The sequence below is a fragment of the Chiloscyllium plagiosum genome, chromosome 12, assembly GCF_004010195.1.
Source record: "Chiloscyllium plagiosum isolate BGI_BamShark_2017 chromosome 12, ASM401019v2, whole genome shotgun sequence".
Lineage (NCBI taxonomy): Eukaryota > Metazoa > Chordata > Chondrichthyes > Orectolobiformes > Hemiscylliidae > Chiloscyllium > Chiloscyllium plagiosum.
In genome coordinates, this window is record NC_057721.1 from 18,793,138 (window position 1) to 18,808,849 (window position 15,712).

At 40.1% G+C, this 15,712-nt stretch overlaps 1 protein-coding gene across 2 annotated transcripts in view; it reads left to right on the forward strand.

Annotated features, from left to right (window-relative positions):
• The window catches only part of cnksr2a (connector enhancer of kinase suppressor of Ras 2a), a 489,515-nt gene that overhangs the window by 161,304 nt on the left and 312,499 nt on the right, over positions 1-15,712 (forward strand). For both annotated transcript variants that reach the window (XM_043700616.1, XM_043700617.1), the window contains exon 5: positions 3,877-3,918. In XM_043700616.1, the coding sequence (XP_043556551.1) occupies positions 3,877-3,918 (42 nt within the window). The remainder of the gene's footprint in view (positions 1-3,876; positions 3,919-15,712) is intronic.

The window sequence follows — 15,712 nt, forward strand, 5'->3', positions numbered from 1 at the left end:
TCTCTTCGCTCTCCTAATCCCTTTCTTCAGGTCCTTTCTGGCTATCCTGTATCCCTCCACTGCTCTGTCTGAATCCTGTTTCCTCAACCTTATGTAAGCCTCCTTCTTCCTCTTTACCAGACATTCAACCTCTCTCGTCAACCAAGGCTCCCTCACACGACCATTTCTTTCCTGCCTGATAGGTACATACATATCATGGACACGTCGTATCTGCTCTTTGTACAAGTTCCACATTTCCACCACATCCTTCCCTGACATCCTATGCTCCCAACGTATGCTCCTCAAATCCTGCCTTACAGCGTCGTAATTTCCCTTCCCCCAATTATAAAATCTACCTTGTTGTGCGCACCTATCTCTCTCCATAACCAAGGTGAAAGGTCACAGAATTGTGGTCACCATCACCAAAATGTTCACCCACTAACAAGCCCACCACTTGTCCTGGTTCATTACCGAGTACCAAATCCAAAATGTCCTCCCCTCTGGTCGGACAATCTGCATACTGTGTTAGAAACGCTTCCTGGACACACTGCACAAACACCATCCTGTCCAATCTACTTGATCTAAACAGTTTCCAATCAATATTTGGGAAGTTGAAATCGCCCATGGCTACTACCCTGTGGCTTCTGCACCTTTCCAAAATCTGTTTCCCAATCTGTTTCTCCACATCTCTGCTGCTATTGGGGGGCCTATAGTAAACACCCAACAAGGTGACTGCACCTTTCCTATATCTGACTTCAGCCCATACTACCTCCAAAGGCAGATCCCCCTCGAACTGCCTTTCTGCAGCCGTTTTACCATTTCTAATTAGCAACGACACCCACTCAAATATCAATCACTTACCCTCCCGACCAGCTCTGCGCTCCAACCTCACTTCCGCCCAGCTCGCGCCGCTCTCTACTGTGAAAAGACCGTTGGTGTCGAGGTAAGTTCTTTATATATCAATCACTTACCTTCCCGACCAGCTCTGCGCTCCAACCTCACTTCCGCCCAGCTCGCGCCGCTCTCTGCTGTGTTTTGGTAGGTTTTGCATCTTTTCTGGTTGCAGGGGAAGGTTTAGAGGGGTTGGTGGGGAGAGTGGTGCACCCCAAGGACTGTCAAAGGGGACAGTTATGGGGAAGGCAGAGGGGGAAGGGAAGATATTCTTGGTTAACCATCTTGCCTGAGCCACCCCACATCCATACGCTGCAGGAGGTATAAAAACAAACAAAGAGCCTCAATAGATTTAAGGGTGTTCTGTGAATGGTGTGGCAGGAAGAGATAGCAGATGGGCAAAATATTAAAAGACAAGGAATAGATGCACAGATAGCATACACGCAAATCCAGCTCTTTGAATCTTGTTCCTCAAAAAAGTCAGATGGTCATTTTACAGATTTTGGCGGGTGACTGAGCACTGTACACTGGAAAATACATACAAATCTAAATAGTGGTATCAAAACTTAGCTTTTCATATTGTTAAATTGTCAAATGTCAGGAATTTCTGCACCAGCACATTACTCAACCACAAATTACTGTGATTTTAAATGGGTGGGGAGTCTGAAATCAGAAACACCAGTCCACCTTTGTGATTGAAGACACCTACTTCTCAACTGACATAATGGCATAACTGACCAAACAGTCTATCCACAAAAAGTAGAAATTGCTGGAGAAATAATGTTGGGGAGATGCTGGGGAGACAAAACACAGGCTGGGTGATGACTTTGCAGAACACCCACTCTCTGTCTGTAAAACAATGACCCTGAGCTTCCAGTTGCCTGCCACTTCAGCACACCCGCACCAACATTTCTGTCTCACGCCTGCTGTAGTGCTCCAGTGAGTGTCAGCCCAAGTTCAAAGTACTTGGGGCCCCCCGCAGTCTCTAGGAGTTAGCATCAAGTTAAGGAACTTTGCAGCTTGATTCCATCCTTCCCTGTTTTTAACCCATCTCCACACTCAGTGTTGTTATGACATGAATTGCTTTTAGCACAGTCAGCTATTCTCATGTACCCCTAGACCCAATATCACACTTACTGGGCTGCATTCAGCACAGCTAACCCATTTACTCAGTCTTAACTTTTCCTACCACTTATTCAGCTTTTCTTCTGTCCTGATCTGCTGTACACACACACGCTCTCACTCACGCACACACATGTTCGTACACACTCTCACACACATACACACTCTCGCAGACACACACACGCACAAACACACATACTCTCTCTCTTACACACACACTCATGCTCACACACACTCTCACTCACACACTCGTGTGCACTCTCTCTCTCACACACATACACACTCTCGCACACTCTCACAAACACACACACACGTTTTTCCTGGCTACTAACAGTTTTGAAGGAAGAGTTATCCAGTTTCGAAACATTAGCTTGCTCTGTCTCCCCTGCCTGACCAGTTGTGATTTTCAGCATTTCTTTTGTTTCAGGTCATCCCATGAATACTGCCAGGCCTGTTGAGATTCTCCAGCAATTTTTGTTGTTGTTTCTGTTTTCATTTCAGACCTCCAGCATCCACAGTCCTTTTTTAAACTCTTGTTTCATTGGAGAATGTACCCTCCTTTCTCAAGGATATTCTTAATAAATTTTACCAATTTAGAAGTTATCTTTCAAGATGTAAAGTCTTCAGATTATTTCCTGGAAATTATTCCTAGGTATTACCTTCTGTACATTTTATTTTTAATAGTGAACTACACCCTTGCATATCAGACTCTCCAATCCTTAACAAATCCCTTACTGATTCTGTTAAAAACAATTCTGAAATACCAATTCTGTAATCAGACGTTTAATTAATGATGCTTTTTTGCTTATTCTGATTGCACAACCTTCTATGAAAGGTTAAATTACTGGTGCAAGTGCGCTATTGAAAATGCTTCAGATATCTTTCTGGTTCCAACCTTGAGCTTACCATGCTGAAGCTTAAGAAAGGTGCCAGATCTTCTAACTGTATATATGCAATTAAATCCTGCTGAAAATAGCTTCAAAGTAAAACACATTAAAATGTCATGCTCAATAAAATTGCTCCTGGTGTATGTTGTAAAAGAGAATGTAAACTGGGATCAGTGTTTACGACAAAGTAAATCTCTGTTAATTCCATCACTACTTATTTACGCTCACAGAAACCTATGGGTGATGCAGAGGTATCAATCACCAGTTTACTTTGGAATGAACATATGTCTCCGGTGTAATTTCCTTTATTGCTCACAGTTGTTAACCTGTTTAGCATATCTCCATGTCTCTATATCACAACTTTGATCAGTTGAGTGCTAGCTGCAAAATGATACTCTTCCCCTATAGGTTTTGTTTCCCTTGGCCTCATTTATCAATAATCCACTAAACACGTCCCCAGTGAAAAGGCTAGAATGTTGATACAAACAAGTGTGTTGTTCTTGGGACGGCCAACTAAATATTGTGATGTCGCCTCTTCCTTCAATGATCTTGGCTTAATTGTCCCTCTGGAGGAAATCAAATTCAGCATCAACACCATGATTTAAGCAATTGTCCAGTCATCAACCTCCTGTACTTCACAAGTATCGGAGTGGCATGAACATTTGCTTCTGCCGTGGAGCCTTGAGAATTAACAGTGCTCAATTGAACAAAAAAATGCAATTTCTCAATATTGATGCCAAACACGTAAAGGATCACAGTATTTACAACAAAATATAAGTTGCTCAAATCCATTTATTTAATAAACTATCAAGTGAAGAGTTGCCGTGGAAATGGTGAGTTCAGTGGCCACGTTCTGTGATGTGACATTATATGATTCCACAAATCATTTAAAAAATTGTCAGTCTTTATTTTGTTCTGAGTCTGGGATTTTACTAATCAACTGTCTGGGATTTTACTAACAATTGTCATAACTCTCCTGTTTAATCTTTCTCGGCAGGACTGTACCGTCTATGAAACTGAAAACAAGATTCTTCATGTGGTGAGTCTATTACTTTTTATTTGAATTGTACAAAGCAAACAGTAACAGTTTCACAATTTGCATTTGTACAGCAAGGTTTATTGCATGAGTTATCTTAAAGTACTTGATAAAGGAATGAAAAGGGGAAAAGCCCTAAAGCTAGGTGATCTACGACTAAGGTGAGAAGTGACCTTTCAGAAAGATATTAAAGGAGGGTGGAGAAGGAGCTCCAAAATAGAAAGCAATGACTGAAAACTTTGCGAAAGGGCCAGTTGCAAAGTTAGAGGAGAGAAAGGTACGACAAAAAGTATGACTCGAGAAGGTTGAGATGCAAGAGAGGCACTAGGCTGTGGAGAAATTTCAAGTGAACCAGGATTTTAAATGGAATATGTTGAGGCAGGTAATGAGAGGTTGATTGACCAACCAAAGGAATTCAGGGAGCAGGAATTTGTGAATGACAAGATGTGGGAATAGGCACTTTCAATAGGTTGATGTTTGTGAAGATGGATGGATTGGGGACTGGCAGGAGAATAACTGCTTCTGTAATTGGCCTATTTATATTTTCATTAGCAGGGATTGAACTAGGTCCGGAGATAGGCAGTGTAGCGGCAATCATATAGCAGAAATGAAGCTCTGCTGGTGCTCAAGGGTAATCAAGGTTGCCCGTGAATTTGTATGAAATAAGCAAGCGGTTAGCGAGATGACAGTTGGTAACAAGGGAGCAGAGTTTTTAGTTGTGATTTTCCAAAATGTAGGAGAAAGATCTAATGCCTCTAACAGGGCCTAATGATAGACAGACAGAAATATATTTGATCAAATGAAGTGAGAAATGTCTTGTATTGAATTTAAGTGTAGAGGTCAAGCTATATATCATCCATGTATATGTGGAAACAGTTCCTGTGTTTGTGGGTTAAATTTTCAAGAGACAGTGTCGGTAAAGAGAAGTGTGACAGGACAGGCTTCAGGGATGATAATGTAGCAGAAAGAAAAGCAAAAATACATTTGTGCTGGAAATATGAAATAGAAGCATAAAGTGCTGGCATACGGTTTGGTCAAAAACAGAGTTAATGGCTGGGAAATTCCAGATTTTGGAGGAGGGAAACGCGCAGCCTATGAAAATGGGAAAGCCTATTTGATCTTCCGGTAGTCAGGTGGCTGATTGGTGGCTGGCAGGAACAAGATCTAGGACAAGGGATCTCAGCCGCCAAAAGTGGCTGGTCGGTCAGAGGCCGACAGTTCAGCCATGGTCGGATCGTGTGGCTACTATTGATAAAAAGATACACTGCTGTTCCAGGATGGAGGATTACCTCCAAGAAAAGTTAACTGTTGTTTGTGGGGTAGAGTGATTCTGGGCTGGCAAGTGATGTGTGCACAGGGGTTGGAGGTAAAGGCAGGAATGAGTGGCTGTCATATCACCTGGAAGAGTCAAATTGGCTAGATAAGTTCTGGAACAAACTCAAGATGAGATTGTTTTAGATCTAGGAACGTGTATTGAAATAGCATTAATGTCACAGTAAATAAAGCTGTCAGTAAGACTAATTAAAATGTGGTGGAATTTCACATTCTGTTTGAGGCTGGAAAACTTGAGTCTGAAACTGCTGACTAATCTTGAATGAGGGCAATTATAAAGGTATCAAATCAGGTTCGTTAGAAATTGATTAGGACAATAGTTTAAAAGGTAAGGTGTAGCGTAATGGGTGGTAGACAGTTAGGAGATGTTTTGTAACTCGCAACAAAGGAAGATTCTATTGAAAATGAAAAACTCTGAGAAGCATGAATCAGTTTTAGCTAACTGTGGAAGTTAAGGATTACTTCAGATTGGATGAAAATTCTTACAATGTTGTGAAAATTAGTGGTAGGCCACAATTCACCAGAAAATTTAGAAATTTTTTAGAAAGGGAGAAATTATAATTAGATCTAACAATCAGGAAATATAAAAATGGACAATAAGAGCTTCACTAGGTATATAAAATGAAAGGAAGATTGTAATGTGTAATGCGTTGCTTCATTAGAGGATGTGACTAGGAAATTACAAATGGGCAAAAAAAGGAAATGAATTCTATTTTGAATCAGTATTTTAGGTCTGTCCTATTATCACAGTAAAAGATGTTAAAAGTATCCCAGGAATAGGGCAAAAAAGCAAGAGCAATGGGCAGGAAGGGACTTAAATCGTTATCACCAGAGGAGAAAAGGTACGTCAGGGAAATTAATGGGATAAATTCCCTGGGCCTGGTGGCTTGCATCTTAGGATCTTAAAAACAAGTAGACACAGAGTTAGTGGATGCATTGTTTGAATCTTTCAAAATCCCATTGATTCTGGAAAAGGACCCAGCAACTTAGAAATCCAGAAATGTTATGTCTCTCATCAAGAAATTGGGGAGACAGAAAGCAGGACAATGGAAACCAAGCCTAACATTGAGAAAATACTAGAATCCATTATAAAGGAAGTACTGTCTTGGCAGGAAATTTAGAAAATTGAAATGTAATAAGCTCAGTGGATAAAGGGGAACCAGTTGACGTTATGTATTTGATAAGATCCACATAAAAGCCAACAGTACAAGATGTCTTGCCAGCTCATGGTGTTGGGACTAGTATGTCTGAGTGAATGGGAGGTTGACTAACAAAGAGGAAAAATTGATTATTTTCAGCTTGGAAAACTGCAATTAATAGAGTACCACAGTAATCAGGTTTGAGCTTCAACTGTTTACAATCTTTATTCATGAGTGAATGAAGAGACCTATAGGACACGAGCCAAATTTATTGGCAATGCATTGAAATGTATGAAATACGGAAAGAAGTCAGGCTTTTGGCCCCTCAAGCCTGCTTTCCTTAAATTCTTTAGATAATCACAAATGGTTACTTCCTCCCTTAATTTTTTTTCTAAATCATAGAAATATGATGAATGTTTAGAAATATCACCTTGAAAATCTTCAAATGCATTTCAACTCATCTATTCTGTATCCTGGTATCACAGTTTCCCCCAGCTAACTCAGCTTTCATACACACTTAGTTGCCCTCATAAAGTTTAAAATACTAGTCTTAGACCCAGGCTTCTCCCTTCTAAACGGGATATAAAATTTAACCATGTTATGATTGCTGCTACAGAGGGTGCCTTTACTCTGAGGTTATTAATTAATTGTCACATAACACAAGCCACATCTGGCAAAATGTGCTGTCTGGTTCCAGAATGTGCTATTCTAAGCAACTATCTTGAGAGCATTCTATGACATACTCATCCAGGCTACCATTGCCAATCTGATATTTTCAGTTTATATGGAGTTTTAAATCACCCAATAGCCTCAAGGGGATGAATGGCTATTCATGCTTCTGTTTATGATTTTCTTATGTTATCTCCATTGAAACACCTGTAAACTTCAAACTTCTGTATATAGAAACATAGAGATTTTAACTTAGATTCATTCTACTTCAAGATAAAAGTTCTTGGTTCTTTCCAGACAGGAGATGGGAGAGATACTAAATGAATATTTCACATCAGTCTTTACTGTGGAGAAAAAAGTGGAGTCTAAAGACTGCAAAGAAATAAACTTTGATGTTTTCAGAACAGTTCACATTACAGAAAAGGAAGTTCTGGAGGTCTTAGGGAATATAAAGGTGGATAAATCTCTAGGACTTGATCTAATGTATCCCAGAATGTTGTGGGAAGTAAAGGAGGAAATTACGCGACCCCTTTCAGAAATATTTGCATCATCTATAATTACGGGTGAGATGCCTGATGACTGGAGAGTTGCTAATATTGTACCTTTGTTTACGAAAGGTTGTAAGGAGAAACCAGAGAACTATAAAGCTATGAGTCTGGCTTCAGTTTTGGTGTATGTTGTTGGAGGTGATTATAAAAAATAGGATTTATGGACATTCAGAGAGGAAAATTGATTAGGTATGGTTTTGCGTGAGGAAAATCGTCTCTCACAAACTTGATTGAGTTTGTGGAGGGATGACGGCAGAGCAGTAGACATTATTTATTCGGATTTTAGCAAAGCCTTTGACAAGATTCTGCATGGTAGAATAATTAGTAAAGTTAGGTCATGTGGGAATCAGAGTGAGTTTGCCGATTGATACATTATTGGCTTAACAGCAGGAGACAGAGAGTAATGGTGGAGGGTTGCTTTTCAGACTGGAGGCCTTTGATCAGCAGTATTCCACAGGGATTGGTTCCAGGTCCTCTTTAATTTTGTCATTTATATAAATGATTTGGATGAGAGTATAGAAGCCATGGTTAGTAAATTTGCAGATGACACCAAAATTGGTGGCATAGTAGATAGTGAAGAAGGTTTTCTAAGATTACAAAAAGATCTTGATTAATTGGGTCAATGGGCTGAAATATGGCAGATTGAGTTTATTCTGGATAAATTTGATGTATTGCATTTTGGTACAACAAACAAGGGTAGGGCATATACAATTGATGGTAGGGCCTTGGGTAGTATGTAGAACAGAGGGACCTAGGGGTTCAGGTACATAATTCTTTAAAATTTGCGTCACATATAGACAGGCTGGTTAAAAAGGCATTTGCATGCTTGCCTTCAGTCCTTTGAGTATTGGAGTTGAGAAGTCTTGTTGAGGTTGTACAGGACATTGGTGAGGGCTCTTCTGGAGTACTGTGTCCAGTTCTGGTCACCCTGTGAGAAGAAGGATATTATTAAGCTGGAAGGTATTCAGAAGAGAATTACCAGGATGTTACCTGGAAGGCTTGAGTTATAAACAAAGGCTGGATAGGCTGGGATGATTTTCACTGGAGCATAGGAGGTTGAAGGTGACCTGATAGAAGTTTATAAAATATTGAGAGGCATAGATAGAGTTAATAGTAGTCTTTTCCCTGGGATGGGGGATTTCAAGACAAGGGGGCATATTTTTAAGGTGAGAGGAGAGAGATTTTAAAAAGACATAAAAGAGGCAATTTTATTTTACACAGAGGGTGTTTTGCATGTGGAATGAACCTCCTGAAAAAGTGGTGAATGCAGATACAATTACAATGTTTAAAAAAACATTTGGATGGATACGAGAATAGGAAAGGTTTGAAGGGATATGGACCAGGAGCAGGCAGGTGGGGCGAGCTTAGTTTTGGATTATGTTTGGCATGGATTGGTTGGGCCATAGGGTCTCTTTCTGTGCTGTACGACTCTGACTCTATTACTGAAATCTTCGACTGGCTAAATGTATATGTAAATGACAGTGAGGTCTGCAGATGCTGGAGGTCAGAGTTGAGAGTGTGTTGCTGGAAAAGCACAGCAGGTCATGCAGCATCGGAGGATGAAAGGCTCCAGCCCGAAATGTTGATTTTCCTGCTCCTCGGATGCTGCCTGACCTAAATATATATGTACTTGTACAAGGTGTAGGAGACTTTGCCTTGTCTTATTTATTATATTCCTGCACAACGACCTAAAGAAGAATTCACATTAAGACTGGAAAGACAGCAAGATTTTCAACAACAGGTAAAATCATCTTATTTGAGCCACAGAGGACTCGAAGCTGTCAGTTTCCCTCTGCTGTCAAGCTGTTTGGGGGAAAAAAAATCACATTATTTATGATTATACCTCTAAATCTATCTTGGCACACAGCCTAACTGACATTGTTTTATGACAATAAAAGCCACTGGCTCCAGCAAAATAAAATCACAGTTCACTTCATAAAGTACATGCAGAAACAATTACAGTTGAAACATTTACCTGAAAGGCATGCTAAATTGAGGAATGGAAATAGTTATTTATGCTTCATTAGTCAGCATGTGAGACTTTCAGAAGCACATCATTGCAAGATGTGAGATTTCCTTTAATTATTCACCTTGTGCGGTGCATTTGAGTTAAAAAAGAGATTTGACTTCCAGGTGGCAAGTGCTGAGCATTAAATACTGCTCTGGCTCCCATGTGCAATGCCAACTCCGATAAACAAGTTTTCAAAGTATTGTTACTGTATCAGCACAAAATCATTCCTCATAGTTTGTACAAGGTTTTGTTTGCAACCTAATATTTTAATTTTCAGTTTTCAACTTCAGAAAGAGTCATAGAGTCAGACAGCACCCTGGAAACAGGAAACAACCCCTTCGGTCCAACAGTCCATGCTGATCACAATCCTAAATTAAACTAGTCTCACCTGCCTGTGCTTGGCCCGTAATCCTTCCAAAGATTTCTTATTCAAGTACTTATCTAAATATCTTTTGAACCTTGAAACTGTACCCACCTTCCCCACTTTCTCTGGAAGTTAATTCCACACATGAACCACTGTGTAAAACAACAATTGCCTCTCATGTCTTTTTCAAATCTTTCTCCTCTCGCCTTCAAAATGTGACCTCTAGATTTGTAAAATCCCCAACCCTTGAGAAAAGACACCTGCTTTTACCTTAGCAATACTCATCATGATTTTATAAATCTCTATAAGGTCAGTCCTCAACCTCCTATGAGCCAGTGAAATAAGTCCCAGTTTATCCAGCCTCGACTTATAACTCAAGCACTCCATTTCCAGCAACATCCTGGTAAATCTCTTCTGAATCCTCTCCAGCTTCCCGTATCCTTTCTTTAACAAGGCGACCAGAACTAGACACAGTACTCCAGAAGAGGCCTCACCGATGCCTTTACAGCCTCAACATTACTTCCTAAGGCAAGCATGCTACACGGCTTCTTAATCACTCAATCTATATGTGATGCAAACCTCAAAGAAATATACATCTGAACTCCCCAGTCTCTCTCTTCTACAACACTAGCCAAGGCTCTACTTTTAATTGTATAAGTGCTGCCCTTGTTAGAGTTATCAAAATGCAAAACCTCTCATTTATCCAGATTGAACTCCATCTGCCGCTCTTTAACCCACTTACCCATATTGATCAAGATTTCTTTGTAATCTGACATGCCATTCTTCCTTGTCCACCATACCACCAATTTTGGTGTCATCTATAAACTTACTGACCTTCTATATTCTCATCTAAATCATTTGTATAAATGGCAAACAAAAGTGGACCCAGCACCGATCCCTGTGGAACACCGCTGGTAACAGGCCTCCAGTCTAAAAAAATCAACCTTCCACTATCACTGTCTGTCTCCTGCCGTTAAGCCAATTTTGTATCCAACTGGCAAGCTCCTCCTTAATCCCGTGTGATTTAACTTTACTAGTCTATCATGCAGAACCTTGTCAAAGGCTTTACTAAAGTATAAGTAAACACCTCTGCGACTCTGCCCTCAGTCAAGTTTATGAGACATGATTTCCCTCGCACAAATCCATGCTGACTATCCCTAATTATTCCTTGCCTCTCCAAACGCACGTAAATCTTATCTTTCAGAATCACTTGCAACAACTTACCCTCCACTGAAATCCGACTTACCGGTCTGTAGTTCCCAGGATTCTCCTTCTGTCCCTTCTTTGGCAAAGGTGCAACATGAGCCACTCTCCAGTCATCAGGCACCTCAGTTGTAGAAATAGAAGATACAAATATTTCACAAGGAGCCCTGCAATTTCATCCCTAACATCCCAGAACATCCCAGGATACATGGGATCAGGTCCTGAGATTTATCCATCGTAATATTTTGTAAGACTTCTAGCACCACTGTAATGTGAACTATTTTCAAAACATCAATATCTATTTCTGTGAATTCTCTAGCCTCCATTTCTTTCTCCAAAGTAAAAACTGATGTAAAGTATTAATTTAATATCTGTCTCATCTCCTGAAATTCAACACAAAGATGATCTCTTTGATCTTTAAGGGGCCCTACTCTCTCTCTCTCTCTGGTTGCTCTCTTGCTCTTAGTGTACTTGTAGAATCTCTTTGGATTATCGTTAAACTTATTTGCCAAGACTATCTCATATCCTCTCTTTGCCTTCCTGATTTCCCTCTTAAGAATGCTCCTCCACTCTTCATATTACTCAAAAGATTCAATTTGATCCCAGTAATCTATTTTTAATTTTTGATTGACTTTTATTCTTGATGAGAACCTCAATAACTTTATTCTGCCATTCATGTTTAATCCTCTCAGCCTTATCTTTCACTCCCAACAGCAACATAATGACTCTGAACTCATGGTATCACACTTTTGAAAGCCTCCCTCATCAGACATCGCTCTATGTGTGAACAGTCTACTCCAAACAACTTCTGAACGTTCTTGTCTTAGACCATTAAAATTTGCCTTATTCCAGTTAAAATCTTCAATTTTTATGGAAAGGTTCGCCTTTCTCGTAACTATGTTAAAACTGATACAATTATGATCACTACACTCAAAGTATTCCCCTACTGTCACTTCAGTCTTATTACCCAAGAGAAGGTCAGGTTTTGCTCCTTCTCTAGTCAGAACACATCTAACACATTCTCCAACATCCAAACTATTGGTAGACCCAGTCAATGTTTGGAAAATTTAAATAATCTGTTCTTACAACCTTATTATTCTTACATGTATCTGAGACCTCTCTACATATTTGTTCCTCAATTTTCCTCTGACTATTGGGAGGTTGATAGTACAAATCCATCAAGGTGATTATTCCTTTTTTATTTCTAATTGCAATCCATATATTCTCACTGGACATTATTTCAGAAATATCTTCTCTAGTAACAGCAGTAATATTTAATTGAATCAAAAATGCCACTCTCTGATATATCTTGTCTTCCTTTGTCTTCTGCAGTCTCTGAAATGCTGAAGTTGTATCTCTCGAGTAGCCAAAGCCTAAGCTTAAATGTTGAGATCTTTGGTCATACTGCCTCACATTCAACACAAATGGGCTTTAAGATACTATCTATATCAGCCTGTTCAGAGATGTTATGACACAATTCTGAAGCAGGTGAGACTTGAACCCAGTCCTCCAGGCTGACAGATAGGGATGAGCATGTTCCAGAGGTATGTCTATCAGATGGATGACAGTTTGAGTTCATCGGTGCTCGTTATCTGAGTGAACTGCTGGCCTAATGCTCTGAGTCATTAAAGTCTTCAGCTGCTGTTCAATTCATGGAGCATCACCTCCTCGTCATTATAGGAAGTGCTGCTTCTAACTATTCAATATAACCTGAAAGAGGTGGGAACACAAAAGGAATGCTGGACACTACTCTCAATGTGAATGGGCTCATTTCGAAGTGAAAAGAGTCCCTGATAGCCTACTGAATGTTTTAACGTTGCAAAAATATTGATTACCTAAGAATGTAGGAATGGGGTAGACCATCCAGCTCCTTGAAACCTTTCCATCATCATTGCTGATCTATATCCCACTTCTGTTTACTAGCTCAATTCTTTATCTCTGCATAACCTGTGCTGACAAAAATTTATTAACCTCAGCTTTGAACAGGTCTCTGAGGGACAGAGTTGTAGATTTTTGGGAAGGCATATTTGCTAACATCCACCCTGGAAGAATAGCTTTAATTGTAAGAAAATGGTCACTTGTTCTCAACTCCACTGCTCCTAAACTGTGAAAGTAGTTTCTATCAACCTGCAAATCTTACAAGCATCTTAAGCACCTCAATTAGATCAATACAGTCGGTTCTGCTTTAATGCGGTTGTTCCATTCTCATGCGGTCCTGTGTTATAAGAAAATTGCATAATAGCAAAACATTTAAACTAATGGGATCGCATTATAACCAATGCACACTTTAAAAGTGCCTACTTTAGAAACAGTGTCCTCAATTTGTCAATGGCATTACAACTAACTTGCATTAACGAAACACACGTTATGGCAGAATGACCTATACTCCTAAACTCTACTTAATCTCCTGGACTGTACTAAAATATTTCAGTTCTCAGTCCTTTGAAGTGACACTGAGCATTAGCCAGCATTATGTCATTGTGTTTCAGGATCAGTAGTCTGTGTAAAGAAACGTGCGTCCACCATTCTTAAAGACTGGAGATAAGATTTGCCTTTGCGTTAGATGGATTTCAGAATGGACACTCACTGAATTGTGCAGCATGGCAAAAGCTCCTGAGTGTTGCATCATTCACAAGAGACTGTTCAGTTGCATATATCAGTGTGACATTTATGTCATCCACCATATTTCTTTGGTTGAAAGTAATGTGGAGTCAAGTTGCAATAGAGCTACTCTAGCATTGCACAAGGGCTTAAAGATCAAGTGAGGTCCATATATCAACGTCATGGGAGGAAGTGGAATCAAAACAGAAAAGATTTTTAACACTCAATAAATCTGGCAACAGCTGAGGACAGACTGTGCTACTCTCTGTAGCCTCTGTGCTACTCAATATTTTATTTCTATCAGTTGAAAGGGAAATAGTTACTCCTGTACGTTATATAATGGATGCTCACCACAGTCATTTTGCTGAAAGATACATCTGCTACTATCATTCTCCTTGTAGTTTGGGATCATGATAACACTCAATAACTGTGGATCCCCCCAAGAATGCTTCCTGAGCCGCCTACTTTACTCCATATACACCCACGACTGTGTTGCCAAACTCTGAACGAGCACCATCTATAAACTTGCTGATAACACCACCATAGTAGGACGGATATGTAACAAAATACAGAAGGAAGGTAGAGGGTTTTGTGATGGTGATGCAGTGAGAACAGCCTCTCTCTCAATGTCGGCAAAACTAAAGAACTGATCATTGACTTCAGAAAAAATGGAGGAGGCCACAACCCATATACATCAATAGTGCTGAAGTCCAGACGGTTCAGAACGTCAAGTTCCTCGAAGTGACCATAACCGATAACCTGTCCTGAACTTCCCATGTGGATGCAACAGTCAAGAAGGCACAACAACACCTCTTCTTCCTCAGGTGGCTCAGGAAATTTGGCATGTCCATAAGGACCCTCACCAACTTCGACAGATGCACCACTGAGAGCATACTGTCCAGGTGCAGAGTGGCCTCGTATGGCAACTGCTCTGCCCCGCACCATAAGAAACTACAAAAAGTGGTGTGAACAGCCCAGACCATCACGGCAGCCAACCTTCCATCCATGAACTCCATTTACATGGCTCGTTGCCACGGAAAGGCGGCCAACATCATCAAAGACTCTTCTCATCCCAGTAATGCTCTCACACAACCTCTTCCATCAGGCGGAAGATACAGAAGCCTGAACACACACACCAACAGGTTCAGGAACAGCTTCTTCCCAGCTGTTATTAGACTGATGAATGGACTTTCTAGCCTCAAATAATTCTAATCTTGCTAATGTTGATCTCCCTTGTACGCCCTGTGCAATGTTACCTCTATGCCTCTGCTTAAGTCTTTTGTTCTGTACATCCTTGCTTACTATGATCTGCGTGTATTGCTTGTAAACAAATATTTTCATTGATTTATTTATTGTCACATGTACCAAAGTACAATCAATCAATCTGCAACACCTCACTGGTCTGGTCTGGTAGAGAAAAACCATTTGATAGTCTAACAAGGAAGGGCTCTTGTCTTATAATTTGTTGCATAATTGCAATCTGCTACAAGTTACATTGGAATGATAGACATTGAGACTAAGATACTTAGACAGATGTCTATTTCATTTGAGAAGCGCAGCTGTTCTCCCACTCAATTCCATATGACAACATCATATTGACTGGTATTGAATGCTCTCCTCAACATTAAACCTTTCAGAGTCTAAAATCTTGTAGAACACTGTGAGGTTCCAAAACTGACATGCAGCATTCCTGTTAAGCCACCTCAGTGATATAAATTTAAATCACAACAGAACTTATGAGATCTAATATTGCAATAACTAGCCTGCAACTCGTGTCAAAAGCCAAAAGTGAAATTCGGTCACGGTTTGCTGGACTGGAATGGAGGCAGTAGTACCTCGAAAATCAGAGTGCAGGACTTTCCATCTCACTCCTGTCCCAAAGGCACTCATCATGACTTTACCCAGACAAAACTGCCGCTTTTTATATCAT